Genomic DNA, 14,661 nt, shown 5'->3' with positions numbered 1-14,661 from the left:
ATAATTTGATGGGATTGGTTTGCAAACTTGTCTCGATATACTGGAAAGTAATGCCAGAGAAGCAAACAGCATTCTTCTTGTTTTTAAACAAAATGTGTTCTGCTTAAAGTAAACAAATATTTTTTTATTTTTTTTCATTTTTCATTTTTATTTATTCATTTTTTTTTTTTTGGGGGGGGGTATCCAGCTTGCATAATAAAGTACCGGAAACTTATCTACCTTTCTCAGGCATGTACTACCATTGATGTTGGAAAAGTGGGCATCAGAAAATAAAATTGCAGAAGTCAGAACTCATAACTCTTCTCTTTTTTATTGTATCCTGTTTTGCAATTCATTTCATTCCACTGCATTGTATTACAAATACAAAGCCTATAAACTAAACTGCACTTGCAATTGTGTAACCGGCACTAAATTACTGGGATTAAACAATTAACAGTTACTGTGGTATTTCCATTTAAGTTTAATCAACACCTATCATATTTTATATTGCATTGTATTCTGTTTTGTTGTTGTTGTTTTTTATACTAAAACTCTTAACATCTTCCAATCCTTGCACAGTATCATAATGTGCCCTCATTTGTTTGGTTTTGAATTACATGAATTTCATTACATGAATATGTTATATGTTTCAAACTCAAAGCAATCTAATCTTATGTACTGTATGCATGCACTGGGAAGGACCGTCTCCACTTCAGTGTTTTCTGTTTTCTTGTAAAGGCGAGGCCTGTCCCCACTGCGCTATTGAGTTTCATGCCAAAATGTAATATCTGTGGTTATAGGTAGATAAATCAGAGATTGATTAATATACACACACAACATATTCTTTATGTGTTGTATAAAGGAAGTATTGGCCTTTCATTATATGCATTTACATGCAAGTCCTTCCCCAAAATTACACTTATGAGGAAGTCTATGGCTTTGTTTTAGTGCCTGAGTGGACATTAGACCTGAACATACTTTAATGTCTTATACATTTGAAAATAAATCTATACAGATTATCTGCTATTAGTGTATAAGCTTTGAGATCTGTATAGAGTGCAAAGCTAATAACTTCTCGGTTGGAAGGCTTTACTGTTGATGCAGTCGAGTTGAAACTGGGCCAGATTGCGTCACGGCCTGCTTCCTGCCATCCACCCGTCATTAAGGGTTCCAATTTTCCACCGTCCATCGTCCATGCCAAATGGATTTTTTGGATTGAGAACTCGTTATGATGACTATGCAAAATAGAGCATCAATAATCGAAGCTGAATTGGATTGTCCACCGTCAGATCGCACCTCCAAAAAAATAGCTAGAAATCCGTCATTGCTACAGTAAATACAGGTAGCGGGGAAAGTTCCATTGACCTAGATCAAATAGGATATTGCAAAACAGAGAACCTTTAGTATTGTTTGTATCGTGATTACGGATGTATTTTCCAGAAAATCAAACAATGTGGTTAGGTTTAACCAAACAAGAGCAATTGTAGAATTGAACCAAGAATCCAGGAAAATGAAAGCAAATAATCATTGGTCAACAATAGGGATTCATTGCTGAATTACGTGATCTGACCCATACAACCCAACTGGATATATACAGAAATGTTCTGTACTGTTCAAATGTCATTGAAGTTGTTGATAAGGTCTAGAAAAGAACTGTACTTTCCAAGTTTCTCCCTCCCCCTCTTTTCCCCTAAAGGAGGTCTTCTATTGAGTAATTACCAAATGTCAAATATGCTGCAGCCTTTAATACAGATCTTCAAGGCAAATTTTGCTGTACTCCTACTCCCCAAAAAACCATTAGCTGTTGATACAGGTCTATATGGGAAACTGTGCTGTACCTTAGCCTTTGATACAGTTCTTCATGGGAAATACTACTGCATCGTAATTCCCTGATACTGTTCAAGTCAGCAGCCATAGCCGTTGATGTAAACCTGGATACTTACATAGTGCTGTTTGCCAATTTTCCCAAAGACCCTGATACCGTTAAACAGCCATGGCCGTTGATACATATCTTGATGGGAAATCTCCCTGTACTAAAATTCCCTGTTAATGTTCAACAGTCATAGCCGTTGATACAGACCATGGTAGGAAATGCTGCTTGGACGCATGCTTTACCCACTCAAGGTTTAAAGGAAGATGCACTCTACAATGTCACATCCAACAGGATATCCTGATAGATCGGGTCAAGTTTCACCCGCTTAAAGAGCATCTTTCGAATGCTACTCCAAGGCCTACCACGATCGTGGACGGTTGAAAGCCGGCCATTTATTTTCTATTCGGCCACTCTCGGTTCCAGTTTCCTTCCCAATTGTAAAGTCGTTGAGCATGGAGAGCTTGTGGAGTGAGTACTTATCCAACTGCATAGGAGTTAAAGATCACAGTAAAGTCTTCGATCGATGTTTAAATAATCAGACGGGCCATCAGAGGCATTCTCGATTTCAATGTAGGTATAGGATATGTTACGATAATGCTCTATGTACCAGGATACATTTTTAATGTTTTCAAGGAGTCTCTTCATCCCACTTGTGGTGTGTTCCACACATTTTCAATGCTAGAATATAAAACATGCACCATAAATGAAAAGTCCAAGTTATCAACGTTGATTGTCCTGCATTTCAAGACTTGTAATCTTGTACCATCCTGTTTGGCCTGAGATGTAAAGGAAAAATTTTATTAATACTAATTAAAGCAGATGATAATGCAAAAATATAATTTTATGCATTTGTTAGGCTCACTATGACTATGATTTGACAAACCACAAGATGGTCGTTTGATCGCGTGCGATAAAATAATGGTTATGTGTGGTTTGAAGTGAAACTATTTTTTTCTTTAAAACTTATCATGAGTATGGTGCTTTATTGGTCAGGCAGGCATTCATCCAGGGCCTGTTATTGTTGTGGTGTGGGGAATTTGAAAGGAAACCAATTCCTTCTCCATTTTGACGGGGGAGAATCCCCGCTTGAAATCCTAGCCAGAGAGAAAGGCCTGAGGAGCGTCATTTCCTCGTAGAACGCAGGGCCGCTGCTTTTGACACTTTCTTTCACGTCACAGAGTGCATTGTATCGTTGCTCGTGGCTGAGAGTGAAAGCATCCATGCCCATGGCACTCCCTGTAATGCTTGTGGAACTGTGTTGGGGTGTGCTTTCGCCATTGTGGAGGATGTGAATTCAGAGTTTAACCAAATAACCAAAGCTTGGACATATTTGGTAGGGAATCCGCCTTCTGGTTCTTCCACATGTATATTCTGCTGCTCTTCAACCTGCTTCAACTAGCATTCTTCTCTGAGCAATGTTATTTCTCGTTTTATTACATCTTTTTAATAACATGCATGTACTTTTTATAATCCTCCATACACTCACAATGTCATTCCTTTCTGGATAATGCTTCAGCTCTGTGATATAATATACGACTGAAATAAGTGTGCAAGGATGAATGTGATAGCACTAAATGTAAAATTTAAAAAGAACTGGTTTATTCTGATGATTATAAACAAAAATTTCCTTTTTTGTCTTTTCTAGGCAAAAGCGGAAGCCCAAGGCATAGACGCAAAAATAGAGATAGTACTGCTTCTTCAACACCTTCCTCGGTGAGTAGCACAACTGTTCAATTTTTTTTCTTATGATTTAAACTTATTCATTTCCATTAAAAACATGCAAATTTATGAATTATAATGCTAAAGATTTTTTTTTCTAATTTGGATCTCCCTCTTTCTCTTTGTTAGGCACCAAATGGAAATGACAAGATAGGCAACTCTCCAATCTCATTGGACGATTTTGAATTGCTGCGGGTCATAGGTCGTGGAAGTTATGCCAAGGTGCTACTTGTCGAATTGAAGGCGACCAGTCGTGTTTATGCCATGAAGGTAAGTCAAATTTTATTTTTATAACAGATGGAGATTGTAAATGATATCATCACACCAGATTTTAGTCATTGAATGCACCTAAGGGACCTATGGCTTTCAATCCTGTTTGAGGAATTTGGAATTATAAATACATTTCCCAAAGATGCTGGCATGCCTACTTTACATCAATCTAAGACATTTGAGTCATATGACTCCAATTTTTTTTTTTTCATTTTTGTATTTAATTTGTTATTGGTGTTGGTAGAGATGAACCAAGCTCCACCATGAACTAAAAATATCAAAAGATAACTCTAGTCACATCCTAAGTTTTGTTCATCCTATCACCCGACTGGCATTTATTGCCATTTGTACACCAGACTAATTTTCATGGCCACCAATCTTTGAAAATGGAAATCATACCTGCTCAAATATACTTGATCACTTCTTAATCAGAAGTCTCAAAGCATTCTGCATTGATATAGCATAATTACCCTGGCTTTACTAGAGCTGCTGTTAGGCACTTCTTCATTTTAAGGAATGGATTTTTGCCATTCACCTCACCTGGGTTGAGTGCAGCACAATTTGGATAATTTTCATTCACATGTCCTATTATCCAGGTAATCAAGAAGGAACTGGTCACCGACGATGAGGACATCGACTGGGTCCAGACGGAGAAGCACGTCTTTGAGACGGCTTCCAACCATCCATTCCTGGTCGGGCTCCACTCCTGCTTCCAGACCGTCAGTAGACTGTTCTTTGTGATTGAGTTTGTGAGTGGAGGCGATCTCATGTTTCACATGCAGAGACAACGACGCTTGCCAGAGGAACACGCCAGGTTCTACTCCTCAGAAATAAGTTTGGCTCTCAACTTCTTACACGAAGGAGGTAATTATACTAAAATACTAATTATTATACTACTAGAATATATCTCTGTCTGTCTCTATCTCTCTTTCTCTTTCTGTCTCCCTCTTTCGATTGCTTTTCGAAAGAGTTTCCAAATATTCTCATGTCTCAAGTCACAAAATATGAAATACTTTTATTTAAAAAAAAAGAAGTTTTCAACAAATTATCAATTTTATTTTTTCTCTATCCACAACCAGGTGTGATATATCGAGATTTGAAGCTGGACAACGTCTTACTGGACGCTGACGGCCACATTAAACTGACGGACTACGGGATGTGTAAAGAGGGTCTCAGGCCTGGCGACACCACCAGTACATTTTGTGGAACACCCAACTACATCGCTCCAGAAATCCTGAGAGGGGAAGACTACGGTAAGGACAGGCTTTATTCATTCTTTGATGGGTTGTTCACCAGGGGTGCATTTCATGAAAAGTTTTGTCAGTGATTTCCACTGACTAACCTGCTCTCAGCCAATCAGATGCAAGGATTCGTGGTAGCTTATAACATCCATCAGTGAAAATCACCGTGAAAACTTTTTATGAAATGCTCCCCTGTACTCACTGACTGCAAATTTACATGGACATTAGAATTACAGTACTGTACTAACCTGAAGTTAGAGCTTGCAAAAAGAGGTTATTACAAATGTGCGCTAATTTTTGCAAATTCAATACATGTAGTTTCGCACCACTGTAACTTTACCAGGAAACGGTTTGTATCTGATATCGTCAGATAGCCATGGGTTAACCGCAATTTATGTGTGCTCTCTATCTAGGAAGGAAATGTTCGCAAACCTAGGGTGGATGGTATCGAGGTCAACAGGAAGTAATCTTTGACCCATGAAACACATTTCCCACAAATGAGGCTATGGTTGTTTCCTCTCTTAACAGGGTAAAGGCAGTCAGTGCAGGAATGAAAATCTCAAAATTCATTTTAGCAGAGGCAGCAATGCGGATTGACATTGATTTTGGATATGGCTCTAAATAGAATGAGAATAAGGCATAAAAATATTATATGACAGAGAAAAGCTATTCTCTAAACCAAAATGAAAAGGAAATCTCTTGCTTTATTTCTCTGTAAAAAATCCTTAATTTTCTACCTGACATTAGAATGCAAACCTTTTTTACAAGTCTTTCTATGCCTTTGAATAAGTTTAAACAGATACATGTACATGTGAGTTGTGCAAAACAAGTTTGTAAATTATCATCATCATCAATTCATAAGCAATAGAACAAAAACCAATGTAAATTATAGGGGAAGAATTTTAAATAGGTATGATTAGTTGAAGAATGTGAGTTGAAGAATAGTCAGCCAGGAATTGGTCTTGATGAGGAAGACGAGCTTTGATGTTGGACCGCCAAGAAGCGATGATGTCATCACCATGCCTAGTCTCGCTGCAGTCACTACCACACCTTCGGTGGCTTGTTACAGCTTCACCAAGGTGTGCTAGTGATGACAGGGAGATAGGTACAATCAGCTGAAGACTGGATCCAAGACTACGTGCCAAACAACAGTCAAACCTATCACAAAACTGCAACTCTGCCTATTTCAGTCAAGCCATTTCTAATTATTAGCCATCTGATCTTCTGAATCAAAAATTTTTAAAATATTGACGATTTCTGTGTGAAAAATTTAAAATATTCATGCATTTCAATTTTTTTTCTCTGAAGAAATATTGGCCATGTGTGACAAGTTTTTCCTTTTGTTTATTCATTCTAGATTTCAGTGTTGACTGGTGGGCCCTTGGAGTACTGATGTTTGAAATGCTAGCTGGACGATCACCGTTTGACATCGTCGGCAACGCCGACCATCCTGACCAAAATACAGAAGACTATCTATTCCAAGGTACTTCGAATTTAACCATTAGCGTATCTAGTAAATTAGTCAGCAAGCCAAGCGCTGAATTTGTGGCCCTTCATATATCTTGGGAGTGTTTCATCAATATTTTCATCTGACAAGTTGTCAGATCTTAAAACTTTCCTTGATTTTGTTTGACTGAAAAACACTGCTACTATGGTAACTGTCTGATAAAGCAAGACTTGTCGGATAAAACGTCCGACAAGACCTTTCATGGAACACTCCCTTGATGTCAGGAAGGTGCTGAAATCATACCCCTTTCAGAATCTGACGCCAGTGCATGTGCTTGTATTGGGCCCCCTACAATTTTTAGGCCAGCGGTCTCCTGAAAATGGTGTTTGCGGCACATGCTGCTCCACCTGTCCTACTGAGATATGCCATTGGAAGAAGCTGGAAAATATTTTTCAACAAGTTAGTGTTCAGAAATGGCTTCCATTTTATTAATAAATGGGCTTTCACAATTGCTTGTACGATCACTTGATCACAATATATGTTGCACAGATTAGCAACGGTTGTAAGCAGTCACACCACCAATTGTGAAAGGGGCTTTAAATAGACATTACACATTCCAAATTATGAGAATATCATGGCAAAAAGCTGTGCAAAAATGCTTATTTAGCCAGGTTTTTTTTCCCATTTAATTATGATTGCTTTAATACGAGGCTACAATGCCTCTGCAATCTTTAAGTTTTTTCTCTTATCAAATATTTTATGTTTCACTCTTTCAGTTATCCTTGAGAAACCAATTAGGATACCAAGGTCTTTGTCTGTCAAGGCTGCATCAGTACTCAAAGGATTCCTAAATAAGGTAAGATACCAGAAGCAATCATATGGACATATTTTTCCAGTTTCCAGTCAAAATCCAGAAAGCAAGCCCTATAACATAACTTTTTTTGTGTACATAGAAATTCATTCTAGCTGCCTCTAAGGCCCTCAGATCAATTCCAGGCACTTCTTTTTAGCACCCTATGGCTAGGTAGTTGTGATAAATAGACACATACTTCAATCAAGAATAATGGAATATTATGGAATTACCTCAAGGCTGTAGTTTTTACCCTTTTTCAAATCATAATAATATGATAATGACTGGTTCTTATTTTGAAATTACATATTCATTATGAATTTAATCTTATTATAACCTAAGTAATGTTACATAGCAATTACTTTTATCTCACATCTTTTAACTTTATCTTCCTATCTTTTTTACTTTTCCTAGAATCCTATAGAGCGTTTAGGATGTCATCCACAGACTGGTTTTGGTGACATCACTGGACATCCTTTCTTCAAGACTATAGACTGGGAGAGGGTGAGTACACCAATCATGCTACAGAATATAAATAACAATAATGCACATCATTGAAGGCATTAGTAAGAATTATATGCACAAGGTACCTTTGGAACAGTGCTAACATGCCTGAAATGTAGTTGAGGTCACAGGGAATGTTTGATAGGTAACAAGTATGTGTAATTATTCTAATCAAACCTGGGCCCTGTCTTATTAAGAGTTATGATTGATTCGATCATCCTCAACTACATGGAAATCCAGCATTGTCAGATTTTTTCCTTCCGGAAATGTCCTTTCTAAACAAAGTGGAAGCACACTTGATCATCAAGAAAGTGAATGTATGAATATACATTGTATCTAGAATACATTTTGAACAAACATGCATTTTAGATGTGTGCAATGCTGGCTTTCCATAGTTGTAGTTGATCAGATCAATCGCAAGTCTTTGTAATACGAGGCCCAGTTTTAGCAGACACCTGAATCTAAAAACCGCCTGTCTATAAAAACACTAGTTGGGTTTTCCTTTGATGATTTTCTCCTTTGGAAAACGTATTATAGGAACCTGCCCATAAAGACCATCAGGGGCCCATACCACAAAACTTAGCAACGATCGTAGAACATTTTTCTATGATTTATTCCATTGACAACAATGTACAATCAATCGTCAAAATCAAGCTAACGATCAATCACTAACCTTTGTGTTACGGGACCCTGATCATGAAGACCACTTTACTTGTCTCCCTTTGGTGGTCTTGATCGATAGGTTTGACTGTAGTAGCTTTTGTGCCACAGGGCCCAGAAATGCAGACGGACAATGCATAGGTCACCTATACGAGGATAGTACAGTTACATTACAGATCATTCTGCACTTAAGCTAAACAAGTTTTTTTTCTTTCTTTTCCGCAGATTGAATCCCGCCAGGTGACCCCGCCCTATAAGCCACACCTTCAAAGCGACCGTGACCTCGAACATTTTGACCCTCAGTTTACGGAGGAACCAATACAGCTGACCCCAGATGACCCGTAAGTAACCCTTCTGAGTTTTTATAAATGCACGAAAAGTTTCTTGTCACTGTCTCAGTTCATTATTAACATGTGTGTCCAAAAACTGATATGGTGCATATTCTAAAAACATGTTTTTAGCAGATGTATTTTACGAAATTACAAGAACATTTATTTTGATTGGTATCCCAATCAAAATCAAGATATATCTTTATCTTTACATTTTGTTATTGGCGACATAAAATTATTTTCAATTATGGAATGGGCTGAACATTTGAGAATATGGTATTTCTATGTTGCTATTTTGATATCCATGCAATAAATTTGTATGATATACAAAATGTCCTTGTAAAAGAAAATGAAAACAATCATGTGAGAAGGTGCTCTGTATTCAATGATACAAAATTAAAATTTTCCCAAAGATTTAAATAATAGTTAATACATGATAATCAAGTATGTTATGCTCTAAATACACTTTTCAGTTTTGTGTACATCCAATGGTGACAACATTTTCTCTTTCTTTCTCTCTTCCACAATTCTATCACTCATCGTGTTCCTCTGTTTCAATCATTCTCGTTACAGGGGTGTTCTAAGTCAGATAGATCAAGGGGAGTTTGAAGGCTTCGAGTACATCAACCCTCTACTCATGTCCGGCGAAGAATGTGTGTGATCCGTGTGTCTGTCATCCTTCTCTACTCCAATAATTTATTTGCACCTTGAAAGATGATGTTAGTCTTTGTCACCAGCTGTTTGCATGTCAAATCAAAAGAAGCAAAGGGCAGAGTGTGAAACGTAGCATTGAAACGAATGAAGAGAGACTAAGCTTGGGGGTGGATCTAGCTATGGCACTATAATGCATTCTTGTGTTAACCCATAAAGCAACACAGCTTCATTAGGTCAAATTTAATATGTATTTGCTTATCAAATTGGCAACAGTAATTTTCTTTTCATTTTCATACTTAAAAAAAATAATACCGATACGATATCAGTCAAAAGGTGTGATTACAGCGGGATTCAAACAAAAGGTTGCCAATTTGCATTTTCAAATAGTGATATTGTTGTTTTCACAATGTTAATAATTCAGAATATATAATGTTGGTGTATTTAATATCATTCACTTATTTGTATTCATGAAAGGTCAATATATCATTGCATGAAAATTAATCAATATTGGGGCAAGAAATTCTGTCTGTCACAGACAGTTGGAAAAAGTTCTAGTCTCGGTTTACAGATTGCTGTGTAGCTACAACGGCTATTGGGTGCTTTAATGTTGAACATCATTTTACCCTTAGCCTGATATAGACCAAAGAAAGAAAAATCTTATTGTATTCTTATTCACAACGGCAAGAAGATGGGCATTGAACCAGAGATTCTGTGCTTTGGGGCCCTGTGTTGCAAACCACAGAGCCTCGTATAATGTTGGCTGATGGGATGATTGCTTGGATATATTGCAGTTGAATTTGAAAAAAAATGTGTATGAAATAGTTCAATATTTAATATTCAAATATTCAATTATTCAAATATTTAATAAATTGATGTTTTGTGAAATTTAGCCTTTTGGCCCCTCCAATGTATGCCAGCCAGCCCCAAGAACAAAGATGTATGGGTATGTCTGAGTTTTTTCTGTGTGTATTGAATGAATATGTGTATTCAAATGTAGCATCGCGATGTGCTTGGAAATAAATGAGTGTGATCCTATCTGAATTCAATGAAATTAAAAATATGATATAAATGTATAGATATAATTATTCAACCGTTATTAAACTGTGCATACATTTCAGCTAATTGTAGAATTTAAAAGACAGTTACTGTGAAGCTACAATGCTATGTGCTCTTTGTTAAAAGTAGCCAAAATTGCTTACGAGTCGTGTTCATCATCATCAATGTACAGTGAAACCTCAATATATATAAAGACCGCCCTCAGGGGCAAGAAAACCAGTCTTTATGAGCAGGTTCTTGTAATACACGTTTTAATGAGAGAAATCATGCAAGGGTAACAAAATTTTGTGGTCTTTACAGTCAGGTGACCCTGCTATGCATATGGTTGCTGAAGCAAGGTTGACTGTATTCTAAAGTTAAAGATACTTTTGACAATACAACCTAACATCAGATGATAAACTGCAAAGATTTTTAGTCTCTTCTGGCAAATGAAATATATTCTTGTACATGTATGACTCCCTTCTCCCTGAAAGGTTTTCGAAGTATCCATGTGGTCAAATCAGTATTGTGAGCATATATAATAGTGACGATTTGTGACAGTATATATTTCTCTAAGGAACATCAAAAGGAACTGCTGCGCTTAGAAGTGATTGATTGTGCCTAGATTTTTTTATTATTTACAAATGCCTTATTTAGAGCTAAGTGCTTTCAAATGCTTGTTGATAGAGTAATTGTCTGCGGTATAAATGCTTCTTGAATGATATGAATGTTGTGACATTGATAATGGTCCCATGTGCTTGTTTAGATGTTGGAAATTGGTGATAGATGTGATGGATGTTTTTATTATAAAGTTGGAGGAAAATATTTGTTAAACAGACTTCATGTTTACAAAATGACCCACTCTTGGGAGTGTTTCATGAAGCATTTTGTCAGGGATTTTCACTGGAAACTTATAAGCTACTGAAATCCTTGCATCTGATTGGCTGGGAGCATCTTTGTCAGTGAAAATCATATGTTTCATGAAAACCACCCCTAATGTCATTGTCAGAAATATAGCAATATTGGTCTCTGTACGTGGAGAATTGATTCAAGTTTTCATCATAATCATATTTTTCCCTTGTCTAAATCAATCACATACCATTAATTGCACTCTATCTTACTGTCTCTCCCTTTCACTCTCTCCCTGTCACTCTCTTTCTCTCTACCTCTCTCTCTCTTCCCCCCATCTATCTTTATCGCACACACACACTCCCAGTCTGTGGTCTATCCCTTTCTCTTTCTAGAGCTTTATTTCATTCTTTTCCCCCTCTTTCTTTCTCTATCTAAGAGAAACCCTAGTCTATCTGTCTATCGATCAATCTATCTCTCTATCTTTGCATCAAGAAAAGATTAAGCACTCATTCAAGACTGCTATGCATATGAGATGCACTCATTCCATAATGAAAAGTTTTTACCGTGCCATGTGATGTGATACATACCCTCACTCTGTATGCATTTTCCATTTATTGTACATCAGTACTACTGATTTAGTTCCTGTATTATGTAACCATATGTTCATTTTATAAATATTATATCATTCTCTCTCAAAAAAATATGTGTGAATTTATCTGTGCTCTTTGCATTCACCTGTCAATTGCCTTAATTTTTGCTTCTTTTTTTTTAAATAATTTCACACCAATGCATTTTATTTTGCTAAATTGTGGGTGTTTAGTTGGTTACTGTTGTTATATTACCCTCTGGCTTCTAGAGATAAATAATATGGTAAATTTTAATTTACTTTTGTGTGAGAGATGAAGAAATAATATTTGAAAATACCTCATTTTACAATGTAGTTTATTATTTTTTAAACAGTTATAATTTTATGTATTCATTTTCATGCTGTGAGCATGGAAGTAGTCAGTGTTAATATATAGACAGGAATTATACACTGAATGAGAATTTGGTAAAACTACTTACAGAGATAAACTAGGAATCTTTATAAATGGAGAAACACGATGCAATTTCCATGCACTCAAGCCATGACAAATCACTTGCTTTCTCTTAATTGATTTTTGTAAATTCCCTTTTAAATAAACCCTAGTTATACAACAATAAAGCTCTCCATTTCTTCTTGAAAACATAATTCCCTAAGATGTAAATGGAACATTCCACTTGAGCACCAAATGATGTACATAAGAGGGCTCTTCCATTTTCTCTGAAGAGCTGGTCAGCCTTCTTGTACTTTATCTTTTGTGTTATGTGTTCGCTATATGTATTTGTAATTTTATGTACATATTTTGTTTATATTTAGTCTTGTAATGTATATTTTTATTATGTCAGATATTTGTATTCAGTAACAATGACTTTATGTAATAATATTATATGATTGGATTTCTTTAGTGCACCTACAAGATTATGTTATAGATTTTCACTATATGTGGAACTTTGAACATATTTTTATATATACTCCTTTTTTATTTCTTTTATTTCCCCTTTTCTTTTACCTTTCTTTACATCTTTTTCCTTTTTTTAATATGCACCAGAAAAATCTTGCCGCCTTTTCTTACTCCCTCTCTGTCTCTCTCTCCACATTTTCATTTCTTTTGAGTTTGGTAAGATTGAGTAGTTAGCCTAATATATTTAACATATTGATAAGAAAATAAGCATTACTTGAATGAACTAACTTATAGGCCTTCCAAAATGGTGAATAAAGTTGGCTGTTGATCAATGTGTGAATAAAAAATAAATTTCCCTTATATGGGTTCTGAGAATGATTTTCAAGGCAGACATCGTTGTTTTAAACCATTTTGTAACATTTTGATTGACATTTTGTGTGGGTGTGTATTCGCAGTAAAGTAGTAAGATGGGCAGAGGTGTTGTGAGGTTTATGGTGGTGGTTTTGGTGGTTATGAGGATGATGGTGATGATGATGATGATGGTGGTGGTGGTGGTGGTGGTGGTGGTGGTTGTGGAGGTGGTGGTGGTGGTGATGATGACGACGATGATGATAGTGGTGGTGGTTGTGGGGTTGTGATGATGATGATGTTGATTACCATTATTTTGATAGTGATGATCTTGAAGTGATGGTGATTGTGCATAATTATGGTGATTGTCTTGGTGGTGATGATGATAGTGGTGGTGATGATGATGACGATGAGGAAGATGATGATGAGGATGGTGATGGTGGTGGTGGTCATGATAATGATGACGGTGATAATGATTATGATGATGATAAATTTTCATATATGATATTTTTTTAAAGGAAGGTAGAAGAGTATACAAAAAGAGGTATGGGTCATTCGACTCTATATTACCCCTTGATTAACCCTGTGATCTTTCAAATAATATTTTGTTAATGACGAGAAAAGGAAAGAAAAAGATAGGAGATAGAAGATAGAATAACATAATCAAGAGAGTATAGCTCGTGTAACTACTCTCAACTAAATTGAGGAAAAAGTAGGTCGTCTTGCGCCCTCCTATCACAAAACCCTTGCGTCGCCCCTGCCCCCATCAGAAAAGATATAGCACCCCTGGTGGCGGTGGTGGTGGTAGTGGTGGTGGTGGTGGTGGTGGTGGCGGCGGCGGCAGTGGAGGTGGTGGTAATGGTGCTGATGGTAATGATAGCGGTAACAGTGGCATGATCTTGCGACAAATTTTGTGCGATGTACCAATTTGGGAATTTGCGCGAGAACGAACCAGAATGTTATGAATCCGCCACATATTGAACATGTGAAAGGAGATTCGATGAAATTTATGCTTCGGCCACAAATGCCATTGACTATTCTTTGAAACCCTTACTTACGAACGACTTTCATCTCACCTTTTAAGACATGACTGTATCTTCTCATAAAGTCCATACGAACCACCGTTTCGCTGATTACAGCTTCATTCAAAACTTAATGAAATGATAAAGTATGATTCTGTTTTTCAAGTGCATAGCTGGACTAATTTACAGTATTTATAAAGTTACTCAGAATGAGATTAGTTTTAGCCTATCAGTTGCGGGATTAGTTATCATTGTACCACTATATTACGTAATATGTTACGATTACTAATTGATATCTACATGAATTAGTACAACATTGTTATCACCAAGTCCACCCCTGATTAAACCCCAAGCCAAATGACACCAAGTTTTAATTGTTTATCTCGGTAAAGGT

The 14,661-nt window shown here is 36.6% G+C and overlaps 1 protein-coding gene across 2 annotated transcripts in view; it reads left to right on the top strand.

Moving 5' to 3' along the window:
- The window catches only part of LOC129276682 (protein kinase C iota type-like), a 33,012-nt gene extending 19,726 nt beyond the window's left edge, over window positions 1-13,286 (top strand). For both annotated transcript variants that reach the window (XM_054913078.2, XM_054913079.2), the window contains exons 7-15: window positions 3,498-3,565; window positions 3,701-3,841; window positions 4,438-4,705; window positions 4,921-5,094; window positions 6,440-6,565; window positions 7,306-7,385; window positions 7,794-7,883; window positions 8,769-8,884; window positions 9,446-13,286. In XM_054913078.2, coding sequence (XP_054769053.2) covers window positions 3,498-3,565; window positions 3,701-3,841; window positions 4,438-4,705; window positions 4,921-5,094; window positions 6,440-6,565; window positions 7,306-7,385; window positions 7,794-7,883; window positions 8,769-8,884; window positions 9,446-9,533 — 1,151 coding nt within the window. In that variant the 3' untranslated portion in view covers window positions 9,534-13,286. The remainder of the gene's footprint in view (window positions 1-3,497; window positions 3,566-3,700; window positions 3,842-4,437; window positions 4,706-4,920; window positions 5,095-6,439; window positions 6,566-7,305; window positions 7,386-7,793; window positions 7,884-8,768; window positions 8,885-9,445) is intronic.
- The last annotated feature ends 1,375 nt before the right edge of the window (window positions 13,287-14,661 follow it).

This window comes from Lytechinus pictus, chromosome 14 (assembly GCF_037042905.1).
Source record: "Lytechinus pictus isolate F3 Inbred chromosome 14, Lp3.0, whole genome shotgun sequence".
NCBI classification, from domain to species: domain Eukaryota; kingdom Metazoa; phylum Echinodermata; class Echinoidea; order Temnopleuroida; family Toxopneustidae; genus Lytechinus; species Lytechinus pictus.
Note: the sequence above shows the minus strand (reverse complement) of the source record. Positions and strands in the feature narration are given on the sequence as shown.